At 40.3% G+C, this 12,591-nt stretch overlaps 1 protein-coding gene across 1 annotated transcript; it reads left to right on the top strand.

Annotated features, from left to right (window-relative positions):
* Positions 1-531: 531 nt before the first annotated feature.
* On the top strand, positions 532-4,497 carry LOC115212283 (KIF-binding protein-like). Its single transcript, XM_036503153.1, is given in 6 exon segments — positions 532-556; positions 2,604-2,983; positions 3,019-3,211; positions 3,214-3,277; positions 3,696-4,022; positions 4,214-4,497. Coding segments are annotated over 6 exon segments (1,215 nt in total). The 3' UTR covers positions 4,440-4,497.
* Positions 4,498-12,591: the final 8,094 nt, after the last annotated feature.

Genomic DNA, 12,591 nt, shown 5'->3' with positions numbered 1-12,591 from the left:
TCCCCGCCACTTAGCGGTTCGGCAAAAGAGACCGATAGAATAAGTACTGGGCTTACAAAGATAAGTCCCGGGGCTGATTTGCTCGACTAAAGGTGGTGCTCCAGCATGGCCACAGTCAAATGACTGAAATAAGATTAAAGAGTATATATATGTGTGTGTGTGTGTGGAGTACATGTGATTGTTATTGTATAATGCAATGCATGTGCTGAATGCAAATTCTTGCTAAAAATAAAAAGGACAATGCAAGGGAAATACTAAAAGAAGTCCCTCAATAATTTGCCTCCACTGATCTATGTATCTATTACTTTTAAAGTCCCATATAACCTTGTGCAATGTCACATAGTCCCATCCAAAATGGTGGCAATTACTAGCATCCTTGAGTAGAAGTAATATAAGGGAAGTAACTCTCTAAAAATGACGTCATTCCACAACTGGACGTCCAGCAGCTGGGTGTGTTGACCAGAAGCTAGGGCAACAGGAAGGGGCAGCCGTCAGGCGTGCGCAAGCAGCAGGGAATACAACCTTTCTAACATGGGTCGTCGAGGTGTCAAGATGTGTTTGTCAGTTGATACGAAAATATTTTGAAAATATATGAAACGAGACGTTCACTGAACGTTAATATTATTTGAATTTATCTTTAATCTGGTCGCCTTAATTTGTGTCATGGCATTGTGTATTACTCCGTGCGAGCTGAATCTGTATAACGGGATTTCTAGATTTCAACATAAAGATGACTCGGCATTAGAATTTTTTCGAGAACATGGAGTAATCCCAAGAAATGTGAATTGCCCAACGTGCAATTCACCGTGTGTTCTACGAAATGGAACAGATATATTTCGTTGCAGGAAGATGGTTCGTCGTAGAAGACAAAAGGCAACAGAATGTGGTTTTTCGGTTTCCATATTTAAGAACACCTTTTTGGATCGGAGTCGGTTACTCCCATGGAAAATTCTTTTGTATATAAATCATTTCTAAACAGAAGGTTGGTCGCATCAAGCTGTTATGGAGAATTTAGATATATCGCTTGCCACGTCTGTTGATTGGAGGTCTTTCTGCTCTGAAGTCTGCCTTCATTGGGTCGCAAATTCCCAAGCACCAATTGGAGGACCAGGGATCGAAGTTGAAATGGATGAGACAGTCTTGGTTAGGAGGAAATATAACAGGGGGAGACTTGTGAAAACTAATTGGCTTTTTGGCGGAATAGAAAGGGATTCCAAGAAAAATTTTTTGATACCCCTGACATCGGAATGTGGTGAAATTCAAAGGCGAGATTTTTCCACGCTGTATCCATTAATCAGATGCCACATTCATTCTGGTTCAACTGTATATGGCGATTGTTGGCCCGTATATAATAGGCTATACAGATTCAGCTTGCACGGAGTAATACACGATGCCATGACGCAAATTAAAGTGACCAGATTAAAGATAAATTCAAATAATATTAACGTTCAGTGAACATCTCGTTTCATATATTTTCAAAATATTTTCGTATCAACTGACCAACACGTCTTGACACCTCGACGACCCACGTTAGAAAGGCCGAATTCCCCGCTGCCTGGGCACGCCTGACGGCTGTCCCTTCCGGTTGCCCCAGCTTCCGGTCAACGCACTCAGCTGCTGGACGTCCAGTTGTGGGATGACGTCATTTTTAGAGAGTTACTTCCCTTATATATGTCAAAAATGCATTAAAAATGGGAAAAATTGATGGTAAATTTTTTTAAAATCGTAGACTCATCATAGACGCGCGCTAATACCCAGAAGGGCTCGATATGAATCACGACTATAAGATACCCAGTTTTGGTTAAACTGCACCGCAAAATGTGGGAGTAGTTAGGAATCTAAATCATAGGAGACAGACAGCACACAACCTCACTTTTATATATAAAGATATATCCCCCTCAAGCCAGCTATTTTCATGCTAGAAATAACAGCCAAGTCTCACTAAACTGCGGTAACATAATGAAATGAATTGTGTAATGAATCTACTCACCTTTCTGCAAATATTTCTTTCGGAGTATTTTCCCCACATCAATATGAAATTAAGGTTTTTTTTTTTATTATTTTATTTGAAAGTTACAAAAAAATATGAGTTTTGTTGAGAAGTGTGTTCGGGGAAACAGCTTTGGCAGGGTTTAGAAGAGATGTGTTCAAGAAAGAGTGGATGTCTGTGTGGTAAGTAGCTTCCTCACCAACCACATGGTTCCGGGTTCAGTCCCACTGCGTGGTACCTTGGTCAAGTGTCTTCTACTATAGCCTTGAGCCAACAAAAACCTTGTGAGTGTGTCTGGTAGACGGAACCTTTAAGAAGCCCATCGTATATATGTAAATATATGTGTGTGTGTGTGTTTGTGTGTGTGTGTTTGTCCACCCAACAATATTTGTTGAATATACATTGCATTAGAAGTATTTAGACGGTTTCTGTTGCGCTGCTGCGACCGGGTGTTGAGGTTTACTGCTCGGATCCTCTACGGTTGATCATGGGAATTTTCCGACCCCCCTCCCCTCCCCTTTCTCAGCGCGCTTTTTTTTCGTCATATTCCTTCAATATACGATGCCTTGCACCTGTTACACATATTCTTTTCCATTTTCCCACCCGGGCGCAGATCTATATATTAACGAATTTTCTGCTAAGTACTGTCACCAAATTTTACTTAGACAATTAGAATCAAACCAGTATAACCCATTAGAATGGGCTATAAATGCTGCTAGTCTTTCTCAATACTATCTTAGTGTGGATGATTATATGATGGCAAGGCATTGCCTCGCAAGTTCTTGCTACATATTACAGGAAGCTGACGACTCTACCATTGCACGGCGCAAAGCTGACATCAGCCGCTGTTGGGCAAAATATGGTTTGTCACTTCTCGAGTCCTCTAAAGAATTCTCTATTATTAATCTTATCAGACATTTGGATAGAACTGATTTGGTAAATGAGAAAAAAAATTCATCGGAAGCTGACCATAATGCAGACAAGGAGCCGATTGTTGAAACTGAAAGTCCCGAAAATTCGGAAAAAACACAGCTCGATTCAAACTGGAATTAACAGATCTGGAAGAAAATATGCCTGAAAAATTTGTAAAAGATTTCCCGTCTGCACGAGAAGTATTTATTGCTGTTCAGAAGTGGTTAAATGATGCGAAAGACTATTATGTTATTGATAGCTATTGCAATGATTATGTTGAAATAATGAGGGATCATAGTAAGGCTTATAAATGTTAGCGTGTTTTGAAACTGACCAAAATCGACAATGTAAGATGCAGAAGCATCGCATAGATTTATAGAGAATACCAAACGAGTTCCCTATGGATACCGTATTTATTACAACAAGTGGCTTGTAAACGTATCTAATGAGCGAAAGCGAGTTAGATACGTGTACAAGCCACTCATTGTAATAAATACGGTATCCATAGGGAATGAGTTTGGTATTTTATTTATTACACACGAATAAACGACCATATTTTATTAACCCAATAACTAAATTCTTCACGTTTAGTTGTAACTTATGAATGACAAAAGTAGTGCCGTCACCGTGACCTCAAGTCATCACCATGGATTAACCAATCAGAAGCAGCGCTGTCACCGTGACCTGGGGTCATCACCATGGATTGACCAATCAGAAGCAGCGCTCGCAGTATCTGACATATGTTAGATACCAAAAATATCTCAAAGTGTTCTCACTCACATGTGTGTAATAAACTAAGTAAACTACTCGAAGCACTTAATGCGCAGCATTATCTCCACGTTTGTCGTCAATTAATGTACGAACTTGCAGAAACATACTCCAGTTTATTAGACATCAAGGTAAACATATTTCAAAACGAGGAATCTTCGAGGACACCACATGCAATTAAAAAAATTGATTTATTAGTCTCTCAAAGCATCGACCATTATATGAAATACATCCATTCAATCAAAGGTGGTCGTGCACAATTGCCAGATAAGCTCGACGAATCTGATGTTCATCCAACATTAATTGCATATTTTTGTGTCGGTAACCTTTACACAAAATGCTTAGGCGAAATGCTTAGCGGTATTTCGTCTGCGTTACATTCTGAGTTCAAATTCCGCCGAGGTCGACTTTGCCTTTCATCCTTTCGGGGTCGATAAATTAAGTACCAGTTACGCACTGGGGTCGATATAGTCGACTTAATACGTTTGTCTGTCCTTGTTTGTCCCCTCTGTGTTTAGCCCCTTGTGGATAATAAAGAAACAGGTGTAACCTTTACACAAAATTCATTTGTTCAGATGCGGAGATGAAAATCAAAAATATTGAAAGAAGACTTGCATGTTTCAAATGTATTGTTGATTATTGTCGTAAGGACCCAAAGGGATCGGAATTTATTGCTAATGAATTGCAAATATGTGAAGAAATGGTGGAACTTTTGCCCCAAAAAATAGAACAACTTAAAATGGACCCTTCAGCTGATATCACATGTTAATCTTATTGTTTTCTTCTATGGTAAACTGTTTTTATTTCTTTTTAAACGATATTTTTTTAATTAAATAAAGTTTTTTCGGCACTGTCATGCTTTTAGTTGTCAGAAGTGAAAGTCGTCAACTTCGTGTATTTACGTCGTCAGGTTTATACCTTCGTTAATTTCCGCTGTTTATTTACGTACCACCACGCTGTTAGGTTAATAAAACAATTGAAGTTCAGTTTAAAGTTTATAAATACATTTCATTCCATGTTCTGTTTAAACTTTATAAATAAACTAGCAGTATCGCCCGGCGTTGCTCGGGTTTGTAAGGGAAATAACTATAAAGCATTTTTAGAGAGTTACTTCCCTTATAAATTCGGGCTTTCTTAGCCATTTTTGTTTTGGTGTCTTCAAGCCATGAAGTCGTTGTTCTAAAAGAACGCTGGTTTCCTTCACAACGCATTACGACGTTGATTTCTTTACACTCCCTTCCCCACAGCTTCACGAGGGAGGGAAGGGGGAGAAGCAAACAGGTGCAGCTGTGAGCGTGGACGCCAACTCCGCCGCCATCGACACACGATGCATTTTATGCATTAAAATGGAATAAAAAATGATGTTAAATTATTTTTAAAATCGTAGACTCATCGTTGACGCGCGCTAATAGTCAGACGGGCTCGATATGAATCACGACTATAAGATACCCGAATTTGGTTAAACTGCACCGCAAAATGTGGGAGGAGTTAGGAATCTAAATCGAAGGGGACAGACACTCACACAACTAGAGTTTTATATATATAGATATATTCTTGCATTATTCATTAGTTTTTAAAAAAGAAATCACACCAAATCTGCACAAATGACCACCACCACCACCGCGATCACATACACCAATTCATACAAACGTGTGTGTGTGTGTGTATATGTGGAATGAAATGTATTTATTTATAAACTTTAAACTGAACTTCAATTGTTTTATAAACCTAACAGCGTGGTGGTACGTAAATAAACGGCGTAAATTAACGAAGATATAAACCTGACGACGTAAATACACGAAGTTGACTACTTTCACTTCTGACAGCTAAAAGCATGACAGTGTCGTTTTTTTTTTGTTTTCGTATTTCTAATTGGGACTTTTAAGTAGATTGTAAATGCAGTTAATGGCAATCTTTCGTCACTAGTAGACCTTTCCGTCGATTTCCGTAAAAAATTTTTTTTTTTACATATGGGCTTGCGGGAACTTTTGAAGTAATGAGAGCGAAAGAGACTAAGAGAAAGCGATTGTATGACGAGGGAAGTTCTTTTGAAGTTACCGTGCATGTGAAGCATTGATGTACATGTGTGTGTGCGTGCGTGTGTGTGTGTGTGTTTGATGGGGTGTGGGAGACAGACAGTATGTTGTGTAAGTGAAGTGCTTCTCTTAGTGTGTGTGAAGAGACAGAGTAATGTGTGAAAGAAAGAGATAACTGAAATTTTTTACTCGGTGTATGTGTATATGTATGTATATTACTTCAAAAGTTCCCGCAAGCCCATATGTAAAAAAAAAATTTTTTTTACGGAAATCGACGGAAAGGTCTACTAGAGACGAAAGATCACCGATTGTAAATGCAGTTAATAATTCCTTGGGTGTGATGAACAGATCTAACTTCGAAGTTAGTAACTGTATCAACCTGGGAAACATGCGAAAGCCATGAGTGATGTCCCCTTTTCTGTGGTCGTTTGTAGGAATGGGCAAAGGTTGCTATTCCTATGTACGTGTTCTTTTATTCCTTTTCTTGCTTCAGTCATACTGGATCACCGTCTAGGAAAATCACTACACAGTACTCCGTAGACACACACACACACACACAAGCAAGATCAAACACACACACACAAACAAGAACAAGCATGCACACACACACACACACACACACAGCGGAACAAGCACGCACACACGCATGTACAACCCATTAGCTTTCTCTTTCCATTTTGATACATCAACTAACAGTTGACAAGACAACACGTGCTCACGGAAATTACCGAGTACTGTGTCGTAATTTTTCACGTCGAAACGAAAGAATGCTGTGTTTTAATGGAAGAAATCGATCCCAGGATTTATTCTTTTTAAAGCATGGTATTTATTCTATCTGCCTCTGCCAAAACACTAAGTTATAGGGGACATAAATACACCAACACCAGTTGTCAAGCAGTAGAATGGAGGGACAAACATATACACACACACACACGTATGTATATACTAGCAGTATCGCTCGGCGTTGCTCGGGTTTGTAAGGGAAATAACTATATAAGCATTTTTAGAGATGTAAAGTATAATAGCCATCTCAATATGGCTAACCACAAAGGGGGGGGTGTTACTGTAGCTTTTTACGTTCTGAGATTTAATAATAAATTTTTAGAGAGTTACTTCCCTTATATATGCCAAAAATGCATTAAAAATGGGAAAAATTGATGGTAATTTTTTTGTTAAATCGTAGACTCATCGTAGACGCGCGTTAATACCCAGAAGGGCTTGGTTAAAATGAAACATTTTTTTCTCTTGGCTTTCTTGAGAAAATTATAATTTGTAAGTTTAACGTAGTTTAATTTTTCGAATTTTAACCAATCAATGGCCTCTATTCAGCTAAAATCATTTGCTGCGTCTAAAACTGAGACATCCTGTCACTAACCCTAACCCTTACCCTAAATTTTAGCCTTTCGTTTTTTGTGGGGTTTTTTCTTAATTGTTAAATTAATTTAATTGTTAGGCTCAATAAAAAGAACCTGAGTTATTGGCTGCAATTAAATACTTGAAGTCAGTGTTGGCAGAAATTAAATCAACTTGCAAATACACATTACCTTACTAAATTTATACTTGTGCTAAGCCCGAACATCCCAGGTGCTGGAGTCACCATTGATATATACCTATGTATATATATAGACACACACACACACACACACACACACACACACATATATACTCTCTTTACTCTTTTACTCTTTTACTTGATTCAGTCAGTTGACTGCGGCCATGCTGGAGCACCGCCTTTAGTCGAGCAACTCGACCCCGGGACTTATTCAGCCGAAATTTGCCATGATGAATCGGTTTCTGACTGAAGAATGAAGGCTCTGAATGACTGTCTGTTTTCCGTGTTCGTCAATTCGTGTATTTCACGTTCTTTATATATAAAGTTTTATTCTATATATATACATATATATATATGGCTAACCACTAAGGGTGGATGTTACTGTAGCTTGTAGCCCCAGGAGAACATCTTCATATTGAGATGGCAAATATACTTCACATTGTCGTGCAGTTACTGTCTATACCTCCTTCAGAGATTTATTATTGCTTTTATATATATATATATATATATATATATATATCTGTATATATATACTGTATATATATACTGTATATATATACTGTATATATATACAGTGACACCTGACAGTACGAGTTTAATTTATTCCATGACCAAGCTTGTTTTATGATTTACTTGTTTTGCAAATCAATTTTCCCCATTGCAATTAACTAAAATATAATTAATCTCCCAAAAATCACCCAAAAATAATTTTTAACGGGTTTTAAAACAGAAAAGGTGTAGTTACAAGTAAAATGACAATTATAAAAAAGAGAATGCAAAAGAAATATGTAAATTGGTTTTATTAGCTGAATCACCTTAAAGATGAGATGATTTGTGCATGAGGAAGATGATAGAGTGGGGAGGAGAAGGATTACTGTTTGCAAGGAGACTCTCCTTCCATTAAAACTTCAGGAAGAACAATTTCTGGTGTTTTCTCTCTCACATTGCTTAACCCTTTCGTTACTGTATTTATTTTGAGATGCTCTGTGTTTCTTTCAATTACTTTAAATATAACAAAGAATTTAATAAAATAACTTCGTTATCATTAAGCTGGTGTTAGGAACATAAATTGGGACTAAGGTTTGGTGGAAGGTTTCAATTTAACACTTATGAAAACAAGACATTTGTACTCAGAGCCAGAGCCGGTTTCAGCCGTGTTGGTAACGAAAGGGTTAATTTAGGCCTTTTAGACACACTTTCTTCACTTTTCACACTCTCAGGACGTTTCTTTAGAAACATATCAAGAGAAGTCTGCTTTTCCTGCCTTTCAAAATGTTACAAAAATGCACCAGAGCAGTGTCATTAAATAAAGCAGCTGCACAACCTGTAGCTACATTTTCAGGATGATATTTTTCTACAAATTCAGAAACATACTTCCACTTTGCCAACACTGCCTTTATGTTACTCAAAGCTGAAGCTCCGGCGTCTGGCGATGGACTTGGTAAACACCCACAAAGTTATCAACCACCTCACCAACAACAACACTGAACACCTTTTTGATCTCCATGTGTCTAACACACGTGGACATGCCTACAAAGTCAGAAAACAACACAGCTCCTATGACTTTCGGAAACATTTTTTCACGCTCAGAGTTGCTGAAGCATGGAACAAACTGCCTGCGTCAGTTGTTGACTGCCATGACACTGCATCCTTTAAGGCCCTCATGCTTTCTGAAATCCGCCGAAACTACACCTGATTATACATACACTTTAGATGAGTTGTAGTGCACCTGAGCACTGTACACAATGTTTTTATTATTATTATTATTATTATTATTATTATTATTATTATTATAAACCTTCTCTGCTACACTGGCTTCCTCCAGAGAACCAATCTCTTCTATTGCATCCAAATGCTGCAGGAATTCGTGGTCATCAGCTCCTCTGAGTGTTCCTCGATGAGATCATCAATGTCCCCATCATTAACCTCAAGGCCTATGGACTTGCCAAGAGACATTCTCTCCTCGACTACAGGTGTCTCAGACTCAAACCCCTGAAAGTCTCTTTTGGTTATGTAGTCAGGCCCCAGTTTCCCACAGAATCCAGCAGTCTTGATACACTCTGCCAGGCAATATTGATGATTTTCAAGCAGTTTACAATGTTGTAGTGCTCCTTCAAAAACTCACAAAGGATTAGATTTGCATTTTCATTGACTTCAAAGCACCGATGGAACAGGTGTTTGGTGTACATCATCATCATCATTATCATTTAGCGTCCGCTTTCCATGCTAGCATGGGTTGGACGGTTCAACTGGGGTCTGGGAAGCCAGAAGGCTGCACCTGGCCCAGTCTGATCTGGCAGTGTTTCTACAGCTGGATGCCCTTCCTAAACGCTAACCACTCCGAGAGTGTAGTGGGTGCTTTTTACGTGCCACCGGCACAGGTGGAAGATGGCCACAATCGGATGGTGCTTTTTACGTGCCACCAGCACGGGGACCAGACGAAGCTGGCAACGGCCACGGTCGGATGGTGCTTTTTACGTGCCACCGGCACGGAGGCCAGTCGGGCGGCGCTGGCAACGGCCACGTTCGGATGGTTCTCTTATGTGCCACCGGCACTGGTATCACAGCTACAAATTCCATTGATGTTGATAGATTACGATTTCGATTTTGATTTTCACTTGCCTCAACAGGTCTTCACAAGTGGAGTTTTGTGTCCCAAGAAGGAAGGAATGCATAAGTGGGCTGGCTACATCCCAGGTGTAGGCCACGGGATTATGGCCTCACTTGTCCTGCCGGGTCTTTTCACGCACAGCATGCTTCCATAGGTCTCGGTCTCTAGTCATTTCCTCGGTGAGACCTAAAGTTTGATGGTCGTGCTTCACCACCTCGTCCCAGGTTTTCCTGGGTCTACCTCTTCCACAGGTTACCTCAACCACTAGGATATGGCACTTTTTCACACAACTATCTTCATCCATTCTCGCCACATGACCATACCAGCGCAAACGTCTCTCTTGCACACCACAACTGATGCTTCTTAGGTCCAACTTTTCTCTCAAAGTACTTACACTCTGTCGAGTATGAACACTGACATTACACATCCATCGGAGCATACTGGCTTCATTTCTTGCAAGCTTACGCATATCCTCAGCAATCACGGCCCATGTTTCACTGCCATGAAGCATAGCTGTTCGTACGCATGCATCATACAATCTGCCTTTTACTCTGAGCGAGAGGCCTTTTGTCACCAGCAGAGGTAAGAGCTCTCTGAACTTTGCCCAGGCTATTCTTACTCTAGCAGTTACACTTTCAGTGCACCCGCCCCCGCTGCTGCCTTGGTCATCTAGGTAACGGTAGCTATCAACTATTTCTAGTTTTTCTCCCTGGAATGTGGCAGAAGATGGTCTCTGTGTATTTTCAGTGTTTATTACTCCCGAGCATCTGCCACATACAAAAACTATTTTCCTAGTTAGCCTTCCTTTGACATTGCTGCACCTCTTATGTGTCCATAGCTTACACTTGGTGCATCTTATAGAGTTTCTACCTACGCCTTTTCTACAGATCAAGCAGGTCCATCTACCTGAGGATGTTTGTGATTTGTCTACCTTCCTACTTATTAGAACTTTGGTTTTAGCTAGGTTGACTCTTAGGCCCTTCGATTCTAATCCTTGCTTCCACACCTAAAACCTCTCCTCCAGTTCTGATAGTGACTCAGCAATTAGGGCAAGGTCATCAGCATAGAGGAGCTCCCAGGGGCAACCTGTCTTGAATTCCTCCGTTATTGCTTGGAGGACTATGATAAATAGGAGGGGGCTGAGGACTGAGCCTTGGTGGACCCCAACCTCTACCCAGAATTCTTCACTGTACTCGTTGCCAACCCTCACCTTACTAACAGCGTCCCTGTACATGGCTTGTACAGCTCTCACTAACCATTCATTTATCCCTAGTTTCCTCATTGACCACCAGATGAGGGATCGGAGGACCCTGTCAAAGGCTTTCTCCATGTCGACGAAAGCCAGGTACAGAGGTTTATCTTTGGCTAGGTATTTCTCCTGCAGCTGTCTCACTAGAAATATGGCATCAGTGGTACTTTTCCCTGGCACGAATCCAAACTGCATCTCGTCCAAGTTGACTCTCTCCCTAATCAGTTGGGCTATGACCCTCTCCGTAACCTTCATTACCTGATCCAACAGCTTGATACCTCTATAATTATTTGTATCTAGGGCATCACCTTTACCTTTGTAGCAGTTGACTATTATGCTGCTACACCAGTCATTGGGTATGACTCCTTCGTGTATCACCTGGTTAACTATACGGGTGACTAGGCTATAGCCAACACTGCCAGATATTTTGAGCATCTCTGCAATAATTCCTGATGGGCCTGGGGCTTTCCCTGTCTTCATGCTTCTAATTGCCTTAACTACCAAAGAACTGTCAACTCGGATAACTGGTCCCTCTGTTGGGTCGACATTCAGCAGACTCTCTTTATCCCATTCATTTTCTCTATTCAGCAACCTTTCATGGTGGCATCTCCAAACCTCTCTCTTTGCATCCTCATTTAGCGCAAGTGAACCATCTTCCATGCGAACACATTTCTCTCCTACCACATCACGATTCTCTCTCACTTACTGTCTTGCAACACGAAATACCTCAAGTCTTTGGTCCTCACGACGCAGAACATTGGCAAATTTTTTCTTATCTGCTTCCCCTCTGGCTAAATAAACCTGTCTCCTAGCTTCCCTTCTGGCAGTCTGATACAATTTCTTAAAATTAAAAATCATCTGTTGCAAAATAGGGGTGGTGTTGTGTGAAAAGTACAGAACTTTATAAAATTCAATTCATCCAGGATATCATCCTCGGGGTTAGCAGGGTGAGCAGAAGCATTGCCAAGGATGAGGAAGGACTTGAGAGGATATTGTTCTCCAGAAGGTACATTTTCACTGCTGGTCTGACGACGAGGTTGACCCACTCAGAGAAGAATTGCCTGGTGACCCATGCTTTAACATTTGCCGGAAGCATCATAATCAATATGAAGTTGTGTCATATTGTGCCCTCTTGCATATATCAATTGGTACATGCAGTATCACTAATCTCAGTCTGAGCATAGGGACCTAATGTTAGCTCCATATAGAGATGGTACTCAATTGATCTATGAGGATGGTGGAGGGGGGTGCTTATGTGAGACTTGCTATGCTGTACTCACAGAGTGGCATACACCATTCTATGCCTGACTGGCTGTACTGTAGCAGTACACAGTTTATGTATTTTCAAGGTAAGCTCTGATTGGCTGTATGCAAATGAGTTCATTACTGGGGTCCAAAACTCTCACGGGGAAAAAAATTTTGTGCCCTGGATAGCACGCATACACTCCTAAATTAGTCGTCCACTCACCACTA

The sequence above is a fragment of the Octopus sinensis genome, linkage group LG5, assembly GCF_006345805.1.
Source record: "Octopus sinensis linkage group LG5, ASM634580v1, whole genome shotgun sequence".
Classification (NCBI taxonomy): Eukaryota; Metazoa; Mollusca; class Cephalopoda; order Octopoda; family Octopodidae; genus Octopus; species Octopus sinensis.
The sequence above is the reverse complement of the archived record's forward strand: the minus strand, read 5'-3'. Positions and strand labels throughout refer to the sequence as shown.